This window comes from Sus scrofa, chromosome 8, assembly GCF_054392235.1.
Source record: "Sus scrofa isolate SSC_HxYL_T2T_F1_AM1 chromosome 8, Sscrofa_HxYL_maternal_Yorkshire_Landrace_v2.0, whole genome shotgun sequence".
NCBI lineage: Eukaryota > Metazoa > Chordata > Mammalia > Artiodactyla > Suidae > Sus > Sus scrofa.
The window spans coordinates 11,009,648-11,032,635 of record NC_139390.1 but is presented as its reverse complement, the minus strand read 5'-3'; the positions used below and the strand labels follow the sequence as shown (position 1 = coordinate 11,032,635).

At 45.1% G+C, this 22,988-nt stretch overlaps 1 protein-coding gene across 3 annotated transcripts in view; it reads right to left on the bottom strand.

Annotated features, from left to right (window-relative positions):
* CD38 (CD38 molecule) overlaps nucleotides 1-16,911 on the bottom strand; it is a 48,790-nt gene extending 31,879 nt beyond the window's left edge. For 2 of the 3 annotated variants that reach the window (XR_014811874.1, XM_084970707.1), the window contains exon 1: nucleotides 16,370-16,711. Coding sequence is in view for 2 of the 3 variants with exons in the window: in XM_084970707.1 (XP_084826833.1) it covers nucleotides 16,370-16,617 (248 nt within the window). In the remaining variant the exon portion in view is untranslated. 3 annotated transcript variants of the gene reach the window in all.
* Nucleotides 16,912-22,988: the final 6,077 nt, after the last annotated feature.

Here is a 22,988-nt window from a genome sequence, read left to right as displayed (position 1 = left end):
CACACACCTAAGAAAGGTGAAGATGGCACGCTCTATGACTTAGCAGTTCTCCCTCTAACTAAATCTTAGAAAAAAATCATATGCATAAGAAGACATGTATGTTTTAGCATTGTTCATGTCAGCAAAACCTAAGAATAAGGAAATCTGTTAATAAGCATAGGATCCCCAGTATCTACAAAGGACATTGGGGCACAGGCGGCAGAGCAGGTTAATGACCCAAATATCAGACCACTCTCCGTGAGTATCAACACACTATGTCTTCAAAAAAGCTGGGTGTTTTCCAGAATTCCGCAACCTGAGTTCCACTAAGGCTTTGAGATAAAAGTGGAAGAGGGAGTTCCCGTCGTGGTGCAGTGGTTAATGAATCCGACTAGGAACCATGAGGTTGCGGGTTCGGTCCCTGCCCTTGCTCAGTGGGTTAAGGATCCAGCGTTGCCGTGAGCTGTGGTGTAGGTTGCAGACGCGGCTTGGATCCCGTGTTGCTGTGGCTCTGGCGTAGGCCGGTGGCTACAGCTCCGATTAGACCCCTAGCCTGGGAACCTCCATATGCCACGGGAGCGGCCCAAGAAATAGCAACAACAACAACAAAAAAAGACAAAAGACAAAAAAAAAAAAAAGTGGAAGAGGACACTTCTATTGTTTACTGGGTGGGTGTGCACTGGTTTTTATAAATGGAATGATTTTTACTAACTATATAATATATCACTGGGAATTATTCGATCTACCCCAACTGTCAAAAGCTTTGAAATGCAATCACGGTTTGGGGGCTTCCCTGAGAAACTGCACCATCAACACAGGCATCTGAAATTAAATAAATAGCTATACATTAAAAAATAATAATAAGTAAACATAGAATATGATCATTCAGTAGAATATTATACACCCATTAAAATTAATGAACTAGTGGGAGTTCCCTTCGTGGCTCAATGGTTAATGAACCCAACTAGGATCCACGAGGATACACGTTCAACCCCTGCCCCCACTCAGTGGGTTAAGGATCCGGCATTGCCAAGAGCTGTAGTGTAGGTCACGGACTCAGCTTGGATCCTGCATTGCTATGGCTGTGGTATAGGTTGGGAACTGTAGCTCGGATTCGACCCCAAGCCTGGGAACTTCCGTATGTCGCAGGTGTGGCCCTAAAAAGAAAAAAGAAAAAAATGAATGAACAAGTGCTCATATATCCACATGGACACATCTCTAAAATGATGTAATTAAAATCACCAAAGCATATTGTTAAGTAGAGAAAGCAGAGTTTATTCTACAGGGCAAAAACACAGAATAAATACAAATACAAATTAAAATGCAGCAGCATCTCTCCTTTTCAGTTTGACAAAAATTAGAATGCCTGAAAACACCTTGTGTAGTGAACATACGAGGAAAGAAATGCTTATGGCCTGACAAAGAGAACTGCCTCATAAAGAGAAATTTGGCTATGCTTAAATAGCATATTTTTTGACTTAGTGATTCTGCTTCTATGATTCTGTCTTAGGCACACCCAAGAATTTTATTGCAACATTGCCTGCAGTATATTGCAAAAGATCAAAAAAAAAACTAAATGTCCATCAAAGCATGTCTAGACTATGGTAAATCTATAAAGTGGGATCCTATTGCAATGAGATAGAACTATATTGAAAATCAAGATACCTGGTTAAGTGGGAAAAAAGAGACAGAGGAAAGAGGATGTGTGTGTGGTACAGCAGGAACCAATCCAACTAGCAACCATGAAGTTTCGGGTTCGATCCAGTGTTGCCATGAGCTGTGGTGTAGATCACAGATGTGGCTCAGATCTGGTGTTGCTGTGGCTGTGGTGGAGGCCAGAAGCTGTAGCTCCGATTCGACCCCTAGCCTGGGAACCTCCATGTGCTATGGGTGCAGCCCTAAAAAGACAAAAAAAAAAAAAAGGGAAGAAGAAAGAGGGCAGGAGAAAAAAGAAGAGTGCAGCCCTGAAAAGCAAAAAAAAAAAAAAAAAAAAAAAAAAAGAATACATGAATATACACATCCATTCAGAGAACATTTCTAGAAACATACAGATGAAATAAGTTATATTTGCCTCTGAGCATAAAAACATGAAAACTGAGGGGAGTGGTATTTTGATTTTTATCTGTAATATGTTATTTCTATAAAAACTAGGAAAAAAAGATCCAAAGCAAATATGATAAAAGTTTCATTGTCTGCTAATTCTGCATGATGAGTAAAAGGACATTTGCAACATTGTTCCAAGGATATTTCAGAGCATTTAGCATTTTCATAATCTGATAGGTTTGATTTTTAAAAAGAAAATAATTGAGAGGAGATATAGACTGGAGAATAAGGAGTACTGGGAGCTCCCGTCGTGGCTCAGTGGCTAATGAATCTGACTAGCATCCATGAGGACTCGGGTTCAATCCCTGGCCTCGCTCAGTGGGTTAAAGATCCAGTGTTGTCATGAGCTGGCGTGTAGGTAGCAGATGTGGCTGGGATCCTGCATTGTTGTGGCTGTGGTGTAGGCCAGCAGCTACAGCTCGGATTCAACCCCTGGCCTGGGAACCTCCATGTGCCCCGTGTGAGGCCCTAAAAAGCAACAAAACAAAACAAAACAAAAAAAGAATAAGGAGTACTGAAGAAGGAAAAGAAAGTCCCTTGAGCAGGAAGAATGAAGAAAACTAGACCTATCAAATATAAAAAGGACAAGTTTTAGCAGTGAATTGATATGTTCATAGCCTTGGTTTTCTTTCTCTTTTTTTTATGGTGGCGCCCCACAGCTTATATTAGTTCCCGGGCCAGGGGTCGAACCTGGGCCACAGTTGCAACCTGTGCCACAGCTGTGGCAACCCTGGATCCTTAATCTACTGCTCCACCAGGGAACTTTCTCCCAAGCACCTTTTAAAATTTTTATTAAGAAGTATTAAAGCATGAAATCAGATCCCCGAAATGTGATCAACGGCCCTTGCTCTAAGTCTCAGACATTGCTTGTAGTTTTAATCTCTCCCCCTCTCAACTGCATGTTTTCTTTATTCTTAAAGAACTCCCAAGGAGATTGAATTACTGCCAACTCTGACATGGCTCCAGACAAGTTAATTTATAAATAAATGTTTACTCTAGAAACTCCTAGATAATGAAGGAAGCAATTTTTATGGAATTTCACAATTTTTTTTTTCCAGCCACCCCCGTGGCATATGGAAGTTCTCAAGCCTAGGATCGAATCTGAGCCAGAGCTGCAACTTACGCCACAGCTGCAGCAATGCTGGATCCTTAACCCACTGGGCCAGCCAGCTCCAGGATCGAACCCACACCTCCACAGAGATAAGCCAGATCATTAACCGACTGCACGTCAGTGGGAACTCCAAAATTTCACAATATTGCAACTATGATGTGCCAAGGACAGAAATGACTTTATACCATTTGCTTGGTTGTCATAATAAGAACGAAGAACCATGCGAACTATAGCAAGGCAAATATGGATTATAGCCAAGTAAATGCGTTGGGGGAATTGTTCATATCCCTTCAAATCAAGCTGTACTCGTGGCTTCGAAACATCCCAAGACCAAAACTGTACATAGCTTTCTGCTGTGTGGCTGTATCATATTTGATAAATCAAGTAGGAAGTGGAGAGCCAAGCTTAGCATTTTTTTTTCTTATTCAGAACACACCTTTCATTTAAAGTGTAAAAGAAAAAGGAAATACACACTAAATATGTAACATAGTAAGTTTTAATATATAGACACTCCCAACTGGTGCTCTGAGCTTCTCTGTCTGCGCAAATACACATATTTGCACTTGAACATGTGTAATTGATTAGGAAGGCTTAGCAACTTTTAAAATGCCACGTTTTAGAAGAAATTTGCATTATGTCTCTGAAACTCCTTAGCTGAGGCTATCCATTTAAGCAGATAGCTTCCTTTGGTGAATCTCTTTCCTTAAAAACAAATGTGGCATTCCCCACCTGTTCAGAATTTTTCTTGGAGGGTTAAGTGATTTTGTTTTCTTCTCTCTGTATATATATATTTTTTTCAAAGGGGTTATAAAGGGCATGTTTTACTTTTATAGTTAGGGAAAAAATGAGTCATTGGGAGGAGGAAGAATGTTATTCTCATACCCCACTCACCCTGCACGTTTCTGACCTGAGTTTCAACTTTCGTTCTTTGTCTTTCTCAAAACAAGATTCTTATCACCCCCTCTTGCAGGGAAGATATTAACTGGTGCTGTTTTGTTGAAAAAGGTGATCCCTTATTCCCCATTCAGATCAACTCAAAAACTGATGAATATAATCACTCTTTCCCTTCCAAGCCCCTACCTAGCCTTTCACACACACACACACACACACACACACACACACACACACACACACACACACACAAGCAATTTTTTAAATTTCCTCTATCATTCAGTTTCCTGTTTGGTTTTCACCACCTTGCATCTGTTCTTTCCACCGCAGTCCATTTAAATAAAACTTTGCCCTAGTAGTTTTCTGAACTGATCTATGTCTAAGGCAAGAAATAGATTTTTAACGGCGAGGGAAAAAAAAAAATCTTTAATGGTAAGAAAAAATACCTGGTCACCTCTAAATTCATTTATGGAAAAAAAAAAAAAGACCTCTTAGCTGACCCCTACTTAACTGAATGTCTGTGATAACAGACAATCTTCGTTCTCACTGTACAGACTCTGCCTGTCTTCTACCCAAGGAACAGGCTGCTCGCTGCTATACCCAAGAACTTTCATTTTCACTCGTTTCGTAGTTTACATGCCTATTCTTAAGCATGTTTCTGTGTGTTATTTTGGCCGTAAATTATATAACTCAATTAAAGTGTTCATAAATAAATTGAATAACATTTTTTCTTAGGGAAACTAAGTTGAATTTTTTTGGTAAAAATGACCAAAGTGAATCACTTTAAACAATGTTCCTGGACCATGAGGATGCAGGTTCGATCCCTGGCCTTGCTCAGTGGGTTAAGGATCGGTTTTGCCGTGAGCTGTGGTGTAGGTCACAGATGAGGCTCGGATCCTGCGTTGCTGTGCCTGCCGTGTAGGCCGGCGGCTACAGCTCCAATTTGACCCCTAGCCTGGGAACCTCCATATGCCTTGGGTTCAGCCCTAAAATGACAAAAGACCAAAAAGAAATGTTGCTGAGGGAGGGAGGTGGGTGGACTGGAATCTGGGGTTAATAGATGCAAACTGCTGCATTTGGAGTGGATAAGCAATGAAATCCTGCTGTAGAGCACAGGGAACTATATCCAGCTACTTATGATGGAACATGATGGAGGATAATGTGAGAAAAAGATATCACACACACACACACACACACACACACAAGGGTGACTGGGTCACTTTGCTGTACAGTAGAAATTGACAAAACACTGTAAACCAACTATAATGGAACAAATAAAAATCATTTTTAAAATGTTGCTGAATTTTATATTGGTAGACCAGTTGTGAAAAACAATAGCAAACTGTCAAAATTGAGAAGCAGTCTTTACTTAGACAACCACTCCGCTCACTTTAAAGAAGCCGCCTCTTGGAGTTTCAACTCTGACGCAGCAGAAACCAGTCTGACTAGTAACCATGAGGTGGCAGTTCGATCCGAGGCCTCGCTCAGTGGGTTAAGGATCCAGCGTTGCTGTGAGCTGTGCTGTAAGTCACAGATGCGGCTTGGATCTGGCGTTGCTGTGGCTGCAGTGTAGGCCAGCAGCTGTAGCTCTGATTAGACCCCTAGCCTGGGAACCTCCATATGCCACCGGTGTGGCCCTAAAAGACGCTCCCCCCCAAAAAAAAAGAATAGCAAGCAGAATGTTGATAATTCCTGAGGTTGAGTAATGGGCCAAGTGGAGATTGATTATAATTTTACATATGTTTGAAGATTTCCGTAACAAAAAGCTCCGACCCTACTGGCATCCTTGCTGTCTCAGCCTTTGTAGGGGTTCTTCCTTTTGCTTAGAATGCGCTTCCACAGACCTTTCTAGTTTTTGCTCTCCCTCTTTCTTCAGGTCTTTGCTAAAATGTCATCTTTCGGTGAAGCCTTCCTTGTTTTATCACCATACTTAAAACTCTTTCTAGCACTTTCCACCATCTGCCATATTGCATATTCTCTTGCTTTCTTTATTGTCTGCACCTCCACTCCCCAGGGAATATCAGTTGCATCTGAGCAAGAATATAGTCTGTTTTGTTCACTGCTACATCCTCAGGATCTGGAAGAGTTTGTGGGACATGAGAGAAACTTGATAAATACTTATTAAGTGTGTTACACAAAATACATACAATTTGGAAACAAGGACAAAAGGTGGGCGTGTGTCCTTCAGTGTCATATGGGGTCACTGTTTAACACATGTAGCCAAGAAGAAGTTAATTATCTAGCAAATGTATCTTTGTTCGTCTCTGCTATTGACTCTCAAACCTTATGAACTTTGACAGTAACTTGTAGATTTTATTCATTAGAGATGCAAGTAATTCCTCTCTGATAGAAAAGCTATCCCAGGAGTTTCCACTGTGGCTCAGCAGGTTAAGAACCCAACTAGTATTCATGAGGATGAGGGTTCGACCCCTGGCCTCACTCAGTGGGTTAAGATCCAGCATAGGTCACAGATGCAGTTCAAATCCTGTGTTGCTGTGGCTGTGGCTTAGGCCTGCAGCTGCAGCTCCAATTCAACCCCTAACCTGGGCACTTCCATATGCCATAGGTGCAGCCATAAAAAGTAAAGAGATTCCCCAAGGCTATGGCTTTTTATTGCCTTGTGGAACCATCCACCAGTTTTATCTCTAACCTACCAATCTAATGCTTAAATTCCTTTTTTAATACTTATAAATAATCAGGGCTACCAAGTGTTCTCTGAATGGATTTTATCATTTTCCTAATTCTCTCAAAAATGAATCAATCCATCTTGGACATGTATTGATTCTGTATGTTCTCAAAGGCATGCTCTAAACTTTTTGAAACTTCTGCTTTGACAAATAAGTTCATATTGTGATGAGCTGGGCAAATGTTAGTTGTTATTCTTGGCTCTTTGCTATTTGAGGCTCTGATTCTACCTACAACATACACATCTGATCCACTTGCAATAAGACTTTTTCAACCAGTGCAGGACAACTGGTCACTCCATGCTCTCCCATCAGATTTCTCTAAGCCACACAGCCCAGGCCCTTGAACTTCTTCAGCCAGCTTCCCCTCCTGCTGCCCCACCTCCAGAACCCACTCTATTTGTTACTCACAGGGGAACTTAAGCATCTAGGACTGAAAGTGAATGGAAAGATAACTGAATATCCTCATTATAAGAATATAATAAGAATACAATTGGAATGGGTTGCCCCAGGCCCTGGGGCTTGCTCAAAACACACTCTTTTGGAAACTGTATGATGTGATGGCTCCAGGCTATGCAGTCAGGTCAAAACTGGCTCTACCGCGTACCTAGGGAAAAATCACTCTGTGTGATTTTTCTCATCATTCTGATGGATCTGAGGATTCCAAGGATAGAAAGAGATGAGTTGCTCTCCCGACGCTGTCATGTGCTAACTGAAAGATCGGCTTTGTGAACTTCATATGGGGGCCTGGGCTCAGAAAGGTCCCACACTTAGAGTTTAATGCTCTGCAGCTGCTGTCTGGAGATTCTTAATAATCTGATCTTTGCTTTCGTGGGACACCAGAGGGTGCACCCGGGCCTTGAAGCTGTGGCTCACACATAATAGCCCCCCCAACCCCTGCCAGCTGCTTCTCCACCTCCCTGGGGCAGGTTCTCGCCCATGGTGACCCTGCAACATTCTGCTGCCCATAGGAAGATCAAGGTCAGGCGCGCCTTCCCTGTGTGCCAAGTTCTGGGGGGCAGCCTCAGGTACCTATGAGGGTCTGGGTCCCTCTCTGCAAGTATTCCTGAGCCCAGGGGGCCTCAAGCCCAAATAACAAATAAAAAACATCTGGCAGGTAGAGAGAAAGACCACACAAGAAAGGGAAAGCGAAAGCTTTTCTCCTGCTTTTTGAACAATGAGCAGTCACTTCATTTTGCACCTTGCCACCGCTAACCAACTGCCAGATATCACTTAATTCTTTAACTGCCTCTGGCTCCATTTGCCCACCTGTGCCATGCATGTCCTGAGATTTTCCTGACAAGATTCTGGTAGCATTTTAAAAGAACCCACCGTAGAAAATTCTTCGCACATTGGCAACCCATAAACACTCTTCCCGACCCGCCCCCTTTCAAAATTTCTAAACAGACTTTTGGCAGCTCTTCTCCAAGGGTTTTCCCTCCAAAGAGGAAAGGAGGAAGCAGAAAGGCTTTGAGGGATCAGGCTGATAAAGAACCAAAGGTTTCTCCAGGCAAAACATGGCCACTTCCGGCAGCTGTTAATAACGATATCAGAGCAAGAAGTGTGCGCGGGACGCCAGTGGTGAGCAGCACCGATCTTTCTAACATCTGAAGCAAAGCACAAGGCCAAGGAGCCGAGAAGGATCATCTCTCCTTCTTCCTCTCCTCTCCTCTCCTCTCTTGCTCAGCCATCTGATGTGCTCCTGGGGCATCCAACGAGCCCTTCCTTCTAGAAGATTCTACCCCCCAGAGCTGCACACTCCCAGATGTGCAGGGAGCACCCAAACTCAGTTGATTTGCATATATATGCCACTCCACCCTTCCTTCCACAGATAACAGCCCCAGGGTCTGAGTTTCCCTCCTTGCAACACAGCCCACAGCCCCCACACCTCAGAGTCCTCTTTCACTTCCTGTTTTATCTTCCACCTTCAGTCAAGTGCATCTGAGATGCCCTGGCCGCTGGTCTCTATCTTAGCAGCCCAGACGAAAGGTGGGATTGAAGGAAGCCTGATAATCATAAAGCAAACCCAGGTGAATGTGGTGCCTTGTGATGCTCTAATGAAGTTCAAGGTCTCACAGAGAAGGCAGACATTGAGCAGGTGGTCATTCCATCACCTCAAAGGGAAAACACGCTGGAATTCTGGCCTGTACCAGTACGGTCACCCTCTCACTCTCGTGTGTGCCGAGAAGGTCCAGGTTGTGGACGGGCCAGTGGCGTTCTCTCAAGGTCCCACAGCCTTCAAAGAGATTGGAGAACATTCTTTGTCCAACCTTTCCCAGCTGCTGCTGATCACGTCTGTGGCCATATCCACCATCTTTTCTGATTCCTTTATCTTGGCCAATCTGCCCCCCGGAGTAGCATCTTATCTGTCTCCAGGGCTTTGTTAACAGGGTAACACACACTCTTCAGAACACACATTTGCTGAAATCCTATGGCAAAAGGAAAACTTCAAATGCTACTTCTTTCATCAAATCCATCCTGACTGCCCCACCAGGTGCTCAGTTCTGAATCTCTGTGGCATGAGGCTGGCACCTGGCTCAGAGCAATTCACCCATTTTTCTCATTTGATAGGTGCTGATACATCCTACTCAGCCCTGCGGAGTCTAGCAGGAAGTACAGCACAGAAGCAGCCCCTCCGCCCTCGGAGGCCCTCTCGTCCTTGCACAGACCTTTTTGCTGTTGGAGACAACAGGTCCTGCAGCACACTCTGTCCAGGCCAGCATGCCCCACCTCTCCTGCTGGACGTGGAGGGCAGGACCTGTGAGTCCTTCCTCCCTGAATCCACAACTGCACACACACAGAAAGTCTTGACTAAGTGTTTACACAAATCTGCTATTTTGCCCATTTCATATTAATAAATCTTACCGAGGGGAAGTTAACCAAATGCTCGAGTCAACAAGATGGGAGGCCATGGGGAAATGAAAATGAAGAATTGGCCCTGAGAAATCTTGCTAGACATTTGGAGAGGAATGGGAAGCAAAGAGTAATTATGACCTTGAAGATAAAGGGATCAGAAAAGATGGTGGATATGGCCACAGACGTGGTCAGCAGCAGCTGGGAGAAGCTGGACGAAGAATTTTCTCCAAGCCTCTCACTGTTTATGTTATGTATCAACCAGCATGATGTGGACTTAAGTGGAGCTAATTCAGCATCTATTAAGAACCTGTAATGTGGAGTTCCCATTGTGGCTCAGCAGGTTAAGAACCTAATATAGCGTCCATGAGGATGTAGGTTCCATCCCTGGCCCTGCTCCGTGGGTTAAGGATCCAGCATTGCTGCTAGCTGAGGCATAGATCGCAGATCTGGCTCAGATCCAGCGTTGCTGTGGCTGTGGCGTAGGCCTGCAGCTGCAATTACAGTTCCCATTTGACCCCTAGCCAGGGAAATTCCATATGCCACAAGAGTGGCTATAAAAAAAAAAAAAAGAAAAGAAAAGAAAGAAAAAAGAAAAAGAAGAAGAAGGAGAAGGAGAAGCTGTAATGTGATGTGCAACCTGCCGGACCAGAGGGGATGCAGAAGTGAATGAAACAGCCCCTCCCCCCCCCCATGATCCTATCTTGTCATGGGGGGCGGGGACGAGGAGAGCTAGTCTAGAAGTACCTGCGTCCATCCCTAGACAGCCAGCAGCTGTCATCCATACCTGCAATTCACAGGAGCGCTGGACTTCCTCAGGGTGAGAAGATTCATGAAACAGAAGCTACACCAGCGAGGTGCCTCCCTGGAAGCGCATCTGACTTGGGGTGCTGGTCCTCCAGTCTCTCCTGCAGGCTCTGCACCACCCTCCTACGTGCCCTGGGTCCTGGCTGTTGCTTGGACACTTGAAACTCTCCCGCAGTCCCAGTATCCCCAAATTGTCAGTGCTCACCATTTGCTAACACTTGGGTGAGTCTTGGCCACAGCTCTCGGGTCTCATAAGCCCCAGGTCATCTTGGCCAGAACGTAGCTCCTTGAGAAAGGAGAGCCTGATGTGGTCTGTTTAGGGGTTTTCTGCATTTCATGCTCCTGGTTCAGCTCAAAAAAGCGCAGCTGGATAACCAGAGACACGTTTCAATGCTTGTCCACCCAAATTAAAGACCGGCAGAAAGTGAGTTCTGTGGGAGGAAGACATTTATGGAAAAGGAAAACAGAAAAAGGAATAAGGGAAGAAGACAAAGAAATAACAAGAAGCTCTTATACAAAAGAAAAAATAATCGTGTCTAGCAGTCAATATGCCCCCAAGAGAAATGGATGGATTCAGAAATGAGGTGTTGAGAAGTTCACTAGGGAGGATACTGATTATGGCTCTGTTCATTTTTATTATTTGCAATATACTGACTTGTATACCCCTTGTTTAACTCAACTAAATGCTTTTGCTTATTATATCCTGGGCACTCTTTCAGGTCCTTAAGATACGTCACTCGACAGAACGTCTCTAGACACTTTGAGCTTATATTTCAGGAGACATGTGTTCAATTTTAATCACTTTTAAATCTAGTCAATCAAAGGCAATAAAATGAAAAGAGCAATAGACGTAACAGACGAACAAAAAAGATGCTAAGGAAAAGAACTTTTAAAAGCTAGCTTAAAGATATACAAAGGGTTAAGCTGTCCACAAAATTTCTGTTCCTCCTTTCGTGGAGGGGTGGAGTTATTTCCCTGCCTCTTGAATCTGGGCTGAACTGGTGACTGTTTTAATCAAGTGGAAGTGATGCTGTGCCGGCCATGGGTGAGCTGTGGTGTAGGTTGCCGACAAGGCTTGGATCCTGCGTTGCTGTGCTTGTGCCATAGGCTGGCAGCTATAGCTCCAATTTGACCCCCAGCCTGGGAATTTCCATATGCTGCAGGTGCAGCCCAAAAAAATAAAAAAAAAAATAAAGAAAGAAAGAAAGAGAGAAAAGGAAAAAGAAGGAGTTCCCGTTGTGGCAGGGCAGAAATGAATCCAACTAGGAACCATAAGGTTGTGGGTTCGACCCCTGGCCTTACTCAGTGAGTTAAGGATCCAGCATTGCCATGAGCTGTGGTGTGTAAGTCACACATGCAGCTCAGATCTGATGTTGCTGTGGCTGTGGCATAGGCATGCAGCTGTAGCTCTGACTGGACCTCTGGCCTGGGAACCTCCATATGCTGTGGGTGTAGCCCTAAAAAAGCAAAAAAAAAAGAGAGAGAGAAAGAAGAAGAAGAAGAAAAGAAAAGAAATAGACCTAGTGAACTTAGGATTTTAGCTGAGGATATTTCCAGGCAGAATGTTGGAAGTGCCAACTCATTTCTTTTAGCTGTGTAGGATAAGATCCAGAAAGAAAGAGAGACATGGACCAAAAGAGAACTGTTCATTTTTAGGCAGACTCAAGATCAAACATTTCCAAGTCAGGATTTACTAGGTTTGAAAATAAAACTGCTTCTCATTCCCAGTCTTTCCTAGTAAAAGAATATCAAAGTAAGAAATGACCTCAAGGCAATGATCACATGCACGGCGCTGCCAGTAAAACACGCTCACAGGCTCAAGACGTCAGAGGTGTGATTCTAAGGCTCTGAGACATCGCAGAGAAGGAGAAACCCAGCATTTCCAGCATCCCAGTGACACCAGCCTTCCAACTGACTGTCCCCGCACAGTGTGTCATTCGTGTAAGTGAGGTCTGATATCCCAGCTTGGCTATGCCCCCAAATGACTTCAGCCCCAGCCAACATCACAAGGAACAGAAGAACCACCCAGCTAAGCCCAATCAATCCGCAGAGTCATGTGAAAAAATAAAAGAGTTTATGTTTTAAGGCACTAAGTTTTGGGGTGGTTTATTATGTAGGAACAGACAAGGAAAATGCCAAGTATAGATCATTTGAAACTGACCATTAATAAACATACAATAAACCTACTGATGGCAGTGGAATAATACTAATCAGTGGTTAATAACTCCATTAACCCAAAAGTACCATATTCTGCTAACTTTTTTCCGTCACACTCAATTTTACAGTCACAATTTTTTTTTTTTTTTGGCTGCATCCTCAGCATGTGGAAGTTCCTGGCCCAGGGATCCAACACACACCAGAGCAGTGACCCGAGCCACAGCAGTGGCAATGCCAGATCCTTAACCTGCTGAGCCACCAGGAAACTCCTACACAGTTACAATTATATGCATAATCATTATACATATAATTATGTTTGGTTTTGCATATGTTAATACATAGTTCTGATAAAATTCTGCAGCGGTAAGCTTCTACTAGGTCAAATTAGAAATATCAGGTTGAGTAACTGACATAACATCCTGCTTTGGCCCAATATAAATGACGAAGGCAGGAGAGAGCAATCTGACAAGGGATGGATGGGACAGAAAGGTCCCGGGAATCGTCTCAGAATTCATCAAGGAAAAGACTGGTGATGTTAAGAGGGTCTGAGTATAATAGTCAGCATGACGGACTTTTAGCAACGTAGAAGGAGGAAGTTACTATTCAAAGAGTCATGACCTTGAAGTTCAAGTCTCTAGGGAGACAACTGAAATCAGAAAGGCTACAAGGACAACAGGGAGAGAGAAAGAAAACACCATAGGGAGTTCCCTGGTGGTCTAGTGGTTAGGGCTTGGTGCTTTTGCCCCTGAATGCTAGGTTCAATCCCTAGTCTGGGAACTGAGATCCCACATAAGGCAGCTGCATGCTGTGTCCAAAAAAAAAAAGAAAAAAGAAAAAGAAAGAAAAGAAAAGAAAACTCCACATATGCAATCTATAATATACAAAGAATTCCCATAAAATGAAATAAACAAGCAACTCAGTAGAATTAGCAAGGATCTGAACAGGAAATTCATAGAAAAATATAAACAGCCAATAAACATACACAATATGCCAAAAATCATGGAGAGTCGGGAGACAATTAACGTTATTTTTCTCATAACTAGAAAGAGTTCATACTCTTCAGCAGTGAAGTGAATGAGCTCTAATAAATGGTGATGGAAGTATAAAATTGCAGAGTTATTTTGGAGGTAATTCAGAAATACTTATCAAAATTTTAAATGTGCTTAATACTCCCTTTGATCCAGGAATTCGACTGCCAGAAATATAGCCTACAGAAACACTCTCATCTGTACCCAAAAACATACGTACAAAGATATTCATTGCAGCACGTTTTTCCCCAATCAGCATGAAATCTTCATGAGAGTGGGAACTTTGTCATTCATTCTTGTATTGGCAGAACTAGATCGCTGCCTGGAACATAGTAGATGCTCAAGTAATACCTGCTGAGTGAATGAATGGGAATGAAAATGGGAAACTAATTTTCCATCAGTAGGAAATGGTTACATCCAGTCTATGGAATATTACAAGCTGTTAAAAAGAACGAGATAAACCTATATGTACTGACGCCAAAAGATCTCCAAGGCCAAATGTTAAGTTTTGAAAAAGCATCATAATTTTTAAAAATACACAAATTTCATCATTGGAGAACTGATCTACTGGATTGTGATTTAAATAAATCTGAAAATACTTGGCATCTATTTTGATATTGGCCGTAGTCCATAACTAAGTCTATTATCATTGAGAGATGTTTGTGATATTGCACTTTCCTAAAAAATAGCATTTCGAGCTTTTACGATATATCAGGATTGTTCCTCTTAACCCTCATTTCCCCACGTGGTAGGTTCTACATTCCATTTCACAGCTGAGAACCCTGCAGCACAAAGAAAGTCATTTATCTAAAGTTACATCAGGACAGAGTCAAGATTTAAACCCAAGCAGTGTGTCACTAGAGTTCTTGCTCTTGACCCACTTAAGGATAAAGTGACCCTAGGTTCTGTTTAAACCCAGCTTTCTTTTCTTTTTTTTTTTTTTTTTTTTTTTTTTGCTTTTTAGGGCCACACCTACCACATATGGAGGTTCCCAGGCTAGAGGTCCAGTCAGAGCTGTAGCCGCCGGCCTTCACCACAGCCACAGCAATGCCAGATCAGAGCTGCGCCTTCAACCCACACCACAGCTCACGACAACGCCGGATTCTTAACCCACTGAGCAAGGCCAGGGATCGAACCTATGTCCTCAGATTCTTTTCCGCTGAGCCACGATGGGAACTCCTGGACCCAAATTTGGATCAATTTACTCAAACTCTCCACTTTAGTTTGTTCATATATAACACAGGGATGCCAATAGCAGCTGCCTCAAATAGTTGCTAAGGGACTAAATCATTTGGTCTTTTAAAAGCACCTGGCACGCGGTAAGCACATATTAATTACTAGCCCGTTTATATAACGTGTGTGTGTGTTGTGAGATATATGGAAAGATGTTCAAGAAACAGTAACAGAGGATATCTTCGTTAATAGTTTTGAATCGATACACATACACATATGTATGTTGTCAAAAAACACTGTGTCAAAAAACACAGTGTCAAAAAACACTGTTGAACACCAAGCAGCATCCCAACAAATATTAAAAAGCCATGTAGTTTCTATGGTGCATCCTGCTGGCTACATGGATGTGAGCTTCCCAAATATGACTTAGCAGCAATTTAAACTATTACATTAAGTGAAAATAAAACGGTCTCTTTTACCATCCCCATTTCAGATTGGCTATCTCTAATTATTCATAAGCAAAACACTTAGCAGACCACAGCAGTCTTTGACCTTGAACAATTTGCAAGGAAGACCTCCAGAATCTGTGTTAGACCCAAACCCTTGAGCCTAGCCAGGGAGGCTGCCCAGAGGCGGCGCGGGGGACCCCCGGCGGTGTCTCACAGCTCATCCCCAGGGATGGGTGTTTGCAGGCAGAATTGATCTCAGTCACACGGTTTAAAATCACAGCTCCCCTGCCCACCTCTGCCAGCCCAAGAAGCGACTTTTTACCTCCCAGCTTACTCTGCCATATGTACAACTTCAAAAATGAGTTTTCCAGGCGAAACCAAGCCCTGGAAATGAACTCAAGAAGGTGGTTCACTTTGGCGAGAGATTAGAAGCTAGCTGGGAGGGGGCTCGAGAAACCTTCCGGAAAGATTCCATAGACTGATGTGGGTGGTATTTCCAGGGTCGATACTGGATTCATTAAGCAGATTCACTTTCCCGTAATGTTTTAGCTTAATTGCGAAAGTTGTTATTGCTTTGTTTTGTTAATGGATGCTCTGGTCACATTCATTGCAGGGAGCGCAAGAAAAAAATGGGGTGCCGTTTTAATGAATGAAACTAATTTCACTGATCAAGCCCTTCTAAAGCTATCCTCCCCTCCTCAGGCTCCGCAAGCCACTTAACCATCGGGGGCACTTTTGGGTCAGAGATGGCGAAAGGAAACGCCGTGCAAAGCAGAAAACGCCAGCAACTCCCCGGCTATTTTCCAGCCCTGCAACGGGGCTGTGGGCGCCGAGAGGCTCAGGGCATCTCTGCCAGGTGCCCCCCAACTGTGCGGAGGAGCAGCGCTCTGTTCGCGGGCACCCTCGGTACCACCGCCAGCCCTTCTAGCGAGTGGCGCACGGAATCGCAAGCCCAGACACCCTACTCGGTGCTGCCCCACGGGCTCTCAGCTGACTCGGAACAGTAGATGCTTTGTTCCAGACAATCCCGGAGGCAGCTCGGAGCGCAGCGCCCAGCTGTGCCCAGCTGTGCCCAGCCGTGCGCCATAAGATTCGCGCCCAGGGCCCAGCGGTGCGCCGCCGACGCCAACTCACCCCAGCTCCGGTTGCACCACCCGAATGTAAGTGTAACATCGCCTCAGGATGATTTCCTGAAAATCGACAGTGCTGCCCTTCCCGTTCCACTTGGGCGACCGGCGCCCCATCAGGATTCCGACCACCACCGCCACGGTCACCAGCACCAGGAGACCCAGAAAGACGCCGAGACAGATCTTGGCTTTCTTAGAGCAACAGGCTTCCTCCTCCTCGGATCCAGATACGACGCTGAATCTGTGGTTGGCCATGAGGTCCCACGCCGGTCTCCCGGGCGAAGTTGGAGAGGAGGCTGGTGGAGGCTGGCAGGCTGGGAGGAGAGAGCCCGCAGGGCTCGGCAAATGCACTTCCCTTTATCTCTTGCCTGCTTTTTCTCCGCTCCCTTAACACCCCCACCCGCTCCTTTAAAGTTCCGCGGTCATTCGACCAATAAGGCTTGAAAGGTCTTAAAAAGCCTTCAGCACCTACTACAGCCTGATTCTTGAGCAGACTCTCTCCATCTCTAGGGAAATGACCTTACTTGGCAGACACTCAAAAATAACAGCGTTTTACTTCTCAGTGGGCTCACTTTATCACTTCACACGTCACCCACGAGGTCTTCCTGAAGAATGTGAAAGTACTTGCCTGCCTGCCACTGCACCTGCTTTCAAGCAGTGCCTTCTGCCCAAAAAGGAATGTTCTACCTCTGCTTATTCGAAAAAATTCGAACAGAGCTTGGCTGCCCCACTAGCTGGGTGATATGGGGTAAGTCACTTGACCTCTCTGTGCATCAGATGTCGAGTGGGAACCATAGTCGTACTCACTTCATGGGGTTGTAATGAGGATGAGTTCTATCTACAAGGTGTTGAGCAGAATGCCAGATACATGGTAAGCCCTTCGCTACCTGCTCCCTGAGGCTGCGGAGGGGAGGCAGTTTTATAATCCACGAGGTATTGCTGGGGAATGTGCCGGGCACACAGTAAGCACTCAAAGGAGTGGCTCAATAAATAATCCGTTGGCTTTTCCCAGATGTCCCCTGCATCTCCTCCCTCAAGGTTCCCTAGCTCTAGGAGCATCTGTGACACTTCTGCAGAGACCTAAGGAAAATGGAAGAGGAAGTCACAAGACTACCTGGGGCAAATATTTTCCAGACAGAGGGGATGGGAGGTAGGGGGGCAACATGCCGAGGCAGAAGCCACAAGGAGGTCTGCTCCAGAAGCCACAAGGAGGCCATGGGAGCTGGAAGGCAGGACTGAGGGAGGCAGAGCAGGAGAGAAGTTCAGAGGCTCCCAGGAGCCAGATCACCCAGGGTCCTGTAGGACAAGATAAGGACCTGGGGAATCTGTGAGTTTTGGCCACCCCACAGCATATGGTGTTCCCAGGCAAGGGATCAGATCCGAGTTGCAGTCACAACCTAAGCCGCAGCTTAACCTACTGGCAACGCCAGATCCTTAACCCACTGCACCCGGCTGGGGATTGAACCTGCATCCCAGCACACCCCAGATGCTGCTAATCCCACCATGCCACAGGGGGAACTCCCAAGGCATGACATTTCAAAGGCTCAACCTGGCTTCTGCACTGAGAATAAACTGTGAGAAAGTCGAAAGATGGAGACCAGTTATGATGACTTTAATCAGGAGAGTAGTCAAAAGTGGCAAAGATGATTAAAAAAAAAAAAAAGGAAGTTGGAGTCTGGATATATTTTGAAAGTAGAAGCAGTGGGATTTGCTGATGAGTTGGCTGTGGGGTTTACCAGGAAGAGAGGGGGCTAAGATGGCTCCAGGAACTTTGGCCTCAGTAACTGTCCAGGAACACACACCCTCTGAGAATTTCTGCAAGGTGTTCCTCTAACTGGTCCAGGAGTTAGCTTGGGGCTAGGTCTGCAGGAACTGCAGTTTAATCTCTCCATATCCTGAGACTCGAATTGATATCTTCAAGAGCTAGTTGAATGGGGAGTTCCTGTCGTGGCTCAGTGGTTAACGAACCCGACTAGTATCCATGAGGACACAGGTGTGATCCCTGGCCTTGCTCAGTGGGTTAAGGATCCGGCGTTGCTATGAGCTGTGGTGTAGGTCAGCAGCTACACCTCTGATTCAACCCCTAGCCTGGGAACCTCCATGTGCCTCGGGTGCAGCCCTAAAAAGACAAAAAGACAAAAAAAAAAAAGAAAAAGGAGGAGGAGGAGAAGGGGGAGGGGGAGGGGGAGGGGGGAGGGGGAGGGAGGGGAAGAAGGAGAAGAGAAGAAGAAAAAGAAGAAGAAAGAGCTGGTTGAATGAATAAATGAATGAATTACAGACCAGAGTCTTATTTCTGACACCTGCTAGTCCAGCCTTTCCAAACTGGAGTCAGAGGGCTATTCTCACAACCCCAGGTCTACACAAAATAATGTGGATACAGGATGAGAAATGTCGGTCTTGCCTGTGGGTTCATTTCCTGAACTCTGACCCAACCGTGTTCCCTGCCTTCCTCCACTTCCTTCTCCTGGGCGTGAACTTTCTTTTACACTGAATATTGGGCATAATCCAAAATCAGCTACGGTCACTTGTTCCCTTTATTGAACTGAGCCTTCTGGTATTAGAGCATTTAAGACCTGCCGTTAAACCAACCGCTTTTAACAAGGTATTTGTTTTTGAAAATAAATAATGTAGACATACATGGTATAAAAGTCAAAGAGGACAGAGTCATAGGTAGGAACTCATTCTCTTTCCTGTCCTGGACTCTTAACCAGAGTACTGCACAGGCAGTATTACTATAGATACATATATGCAGAGAGAGGAGTTTTCATTGCTTCATAAACATTACAGCATATTGCATATACCCTGTTCTCTGCCTAGCTTGCTTCCCATGGTCATGCCTTTGAAGGACACACCCTAAAACACACTACCTAATTCTTTCAAACGACCCCTGACAGTCAACCATAGAGCACCCCATGGTTTACTTATTTATTTATTTAATTTTTGGCCATGCGCATGGCCAGCCGAAGTTCCCTGGCCAGGGATTAAACCTGTGCCACAACAGGGACCCCAGGAGTTCCTGTTGTGGCTCCTAGTATCCATAAGGACCCAGGTTCCATCCCTGGCCTCACTCAGCCATTTCAGGATCTGGCACTGGCATGAGCTGTGGTGTAGGTCTCAGCCACAGCTCAGATCCTGGTGTAGGCCGGCAGCTGCAGCTCCAGTTCGACCCCTAGCCTCAGAACCTCCATATGCCTCGGATGTGGCCCTAAAAAGACAAAAAACAAAAACAAAAAAACAGTGACCCGAGCCACAGCAGTAACAATGCCAGATCCTTAACCAATAGGCCACCAGGGAACTCTTACCACGGTTTATTTAACTAGACCCACATCAATGGGCACTTGGGTTTTCTATTCTTTGCTTAGGACAGTAAAAATGGGAACTCTTTTATGTCAGCCTATTTTTTCACCTGCCCAGTACCTCTGCTGGTAAAAGTAGTCTTCCTGGATCAGATGGCACAACCATTTACAACTTTGCAAGAGGTTGTACCCATCGATACACCCACACAGTTACAGTTTCAGATTTACTTTGTCTCAATTTTTGAATCAAGAGTGACTTTGGAACACTTCAGCTTTTAGTTTCCACACCTGTTAAAGGCCACAAACACTGAAGAAAATAATATCTGAAAGGCCCCTGCAGTCCTTCGCCCCTGCTGAGACACTTGGATCAGGAGCCCTCTCGCTTTGCTATTCTATCTTTCTGCACGTGAGGTGCTCAACTACAAATGTCAAACGTTCTAGAATGCCCTTGGTGAAGATATTACAAATGCACAGAGGAGTTCACATCATGGCCCAGTGGTTAACAAACCCGACTAGCAGCCATGAGGACGTGGGTTCGATCCCTGGCCTCACTCAGTGGCTTAAGGATCCAGTGTTGCCATGAGCTGTGGTGTAGGTCGCAGACGCTGCTGGGAGACCATGTTGCTATGGCTCTGGCATAGGCCGGCGGCTACAGCCCTATCCTGGGAACCTCCATACACTGCAGGTGGAGCCCTAAAAAAAAAAAAGACGCAAAACAAAACAAAACAAAAAAACAAATGCGCAGAGACTACACCACTCTCCCTGCACACTGTCTCGGAGTGGTATGATTTGGGGCAAGTTATGTTTTTGAACCTCAGTTTTCTCATCCATTACATGGACACAGCTTAATGCCTACCCCACCTGTTAGATTGGGGGTTGATTGGGCTGGCACACACACCCAGGACGGGTTAGGCATTCAACACACAGTAATACTGTTCTTGTGGACTTATTTGCACATGGTTACAATGCACTCAGACAAGAAAATGGCATATTCTGATGTTTATAGATTCAACACATACGTACTCAGGAACCACCACATGCCTGGCACCATCGTAGGTTGCTGAGGGCACAGAATTGAACTGGCTGTGCAGAGCATTTAAGAACACAGGCTTGGAGTTCCCATCGTGGCGCAGCGGAAACCCGACTACTATCCATGAGGATGTGGATTTGATCCTTAGCCTCCTTCAGTGGGTTAAGGATCCAGTGTTGTCATAAGCTGTGATGTAGGTCTCAGATGCAGCTTGGATCCTCAATTGCTGTGGCTGTGGTATAGGCCAAAAGTTTAGCTCCAGTTCAACACTTAGCCTGGAGACATCCATATGCTGCTGGTGTGGCCCTTAAAAAAAAAAAAAAAAAAGTACACAGGCTCTCTGGCACTGTTTACAATAGCCAAGACATGGAAGTAACCTGAATGTCCACCAACAGATGAATGGATAAGAAGATGTGGTATTCACACATGCGCAGGAATATTACTCAGCCATGAAAAATAATGAAATATTGCCATCTGCAGCAACATGGATAGACCTAAAGATTATCATACTAAGTGAGTTAAGTCAGACAGAGAAAGACAAGTATTATATGATATCACTTATATGTGGAAACTAAAAAAGAAAGCAAATGAATCTATTTAGGAAACAGAAATAGATCCACAGACATAGAGAACAAACTTATGGTTATCGAAGGGGGGAGGGAGGAGGGGATAAATCAGGAGTTTGGAATTAATAAATACACTACTATACATAAAATAGAGAAGCAACAAGGATTTACTGCATAGCACAGGGAACAATATTCAATATCTTGCAAAAAACTCTAATAGAAAATAATCTGAGGAGTTCCCACAAGGGCACAGCATGTTAAGAATCTGGCATTGTCTCTGCAGCAGCTTGGCCGGCTGCTGAGGAGGGGGTTGGGTCCTCTGGGCAGTAAGTTAAGGATCCAGCACTGCCGCAGCTGTGGTGTGGGTTGTGGCTTCAGCTCTGAATCAGTCGCTGGCCCAGGAACTTCCATAGGCCACAGGTGGGGCCAAAAAAACAAAAAGAAAAGAATCTGAAAAAAATACACATATGAAACTGAATCTCTTTGTTGTACACCTGAAACCAATACAATACTGCAAATCAGCTATCTTTCAATCTTTAAAAAATCCAACCCTGCCCCAAAAAATGACCCTGAGTTCCCTGGTGGCCTAGTGGTTCAACAGGATTTGGCATTGTAACTGCTAAAGCGAAGAAGAGCAAAGGTTAGAGAAGAGAGGCTCCCGGTACAGGAAGGGCAGGGTGTGGGGGAAGTGGGCAAAGAGGCTGCAAATGTGAGAGTGTGGGGGCGGCGGGGCACTCACAGTGCCCAGGGGTGATATTGTCCGAATTGGTTTTTTCAGGCTCAGCCTGGCTGCTTGTGGCGAATCCACTAGAGTGGGGCGAGAGCAGAAGCAGGGAGACTGTCTAGGAGGCTCTGGTGCTTTCATCCAGCTGAGAGATGACGGTGGCTTGCACCAGGTTGACCTCGCAGGTGCTCGTTGACTTCTGGATATATTTTGAAAGTAGAACTGACAGAATTTGTGGATGGAGTAGAGACAAAGAGAGAGGGGTCCAGACAACCCCAAGGACAGTGGTTGCAGCAACTGAAGGAGGGAGCTGTCATTAGCTGACTGAGGAAGACAAGGAAAGGAGACTTCATCCGGGGTATTAAATCTGAGATGCCCGTTACATGCCCAAATACAATGTCAAGGAGAGGAGTTCCCTGTGTAGCACTGTGGAAACGAATTCGACTAGGAACCCTGAGGTTGCCGGTTCAAGCCCTGGCCTTGCTCAGTGGGTTAAGGATCTGGCGTTGCCATGAGCTGTGGTGTAGGTTGCAGACAAAGCTCGGATCCTGCGTTGCTATGGCTGTGGTGTAGGCCAGCAGATGTAGCTCTGATTTGACCCCTAGCCTGGGAACCTCCATATGCCTCAGGGGTGGCCCTAAAAAGAAAAAAAAAAAAAAAAGTCAAGGAGACAAAGCCCAGCCTTTACAGATACTAACACATTGGATCCTCATAAAACCCCATGAGGTAGGAAGCGTTCTTGGCCCCATTCTACAGGGTCAGACAGAGACCCAGAAAGCAGTAGTGGCTCACCCACCACCTTCTAGCCAGTACACGGTGGAACTGGGCAACTGGGATTCAACCCGCAGCCATGGGGGTGCAGGATGCACGCTCTTCAACACCAGGCTGCCTCTTGGCTGAGAACACACACGCGTGCAGGCACACACAAGCCCCCCATCATCCCAGCCCCTTAAGAAAACCCTTGCCTTTAGCACTGTGGTGGGGCTGGCACGCTCTGATTAGACTGGGTC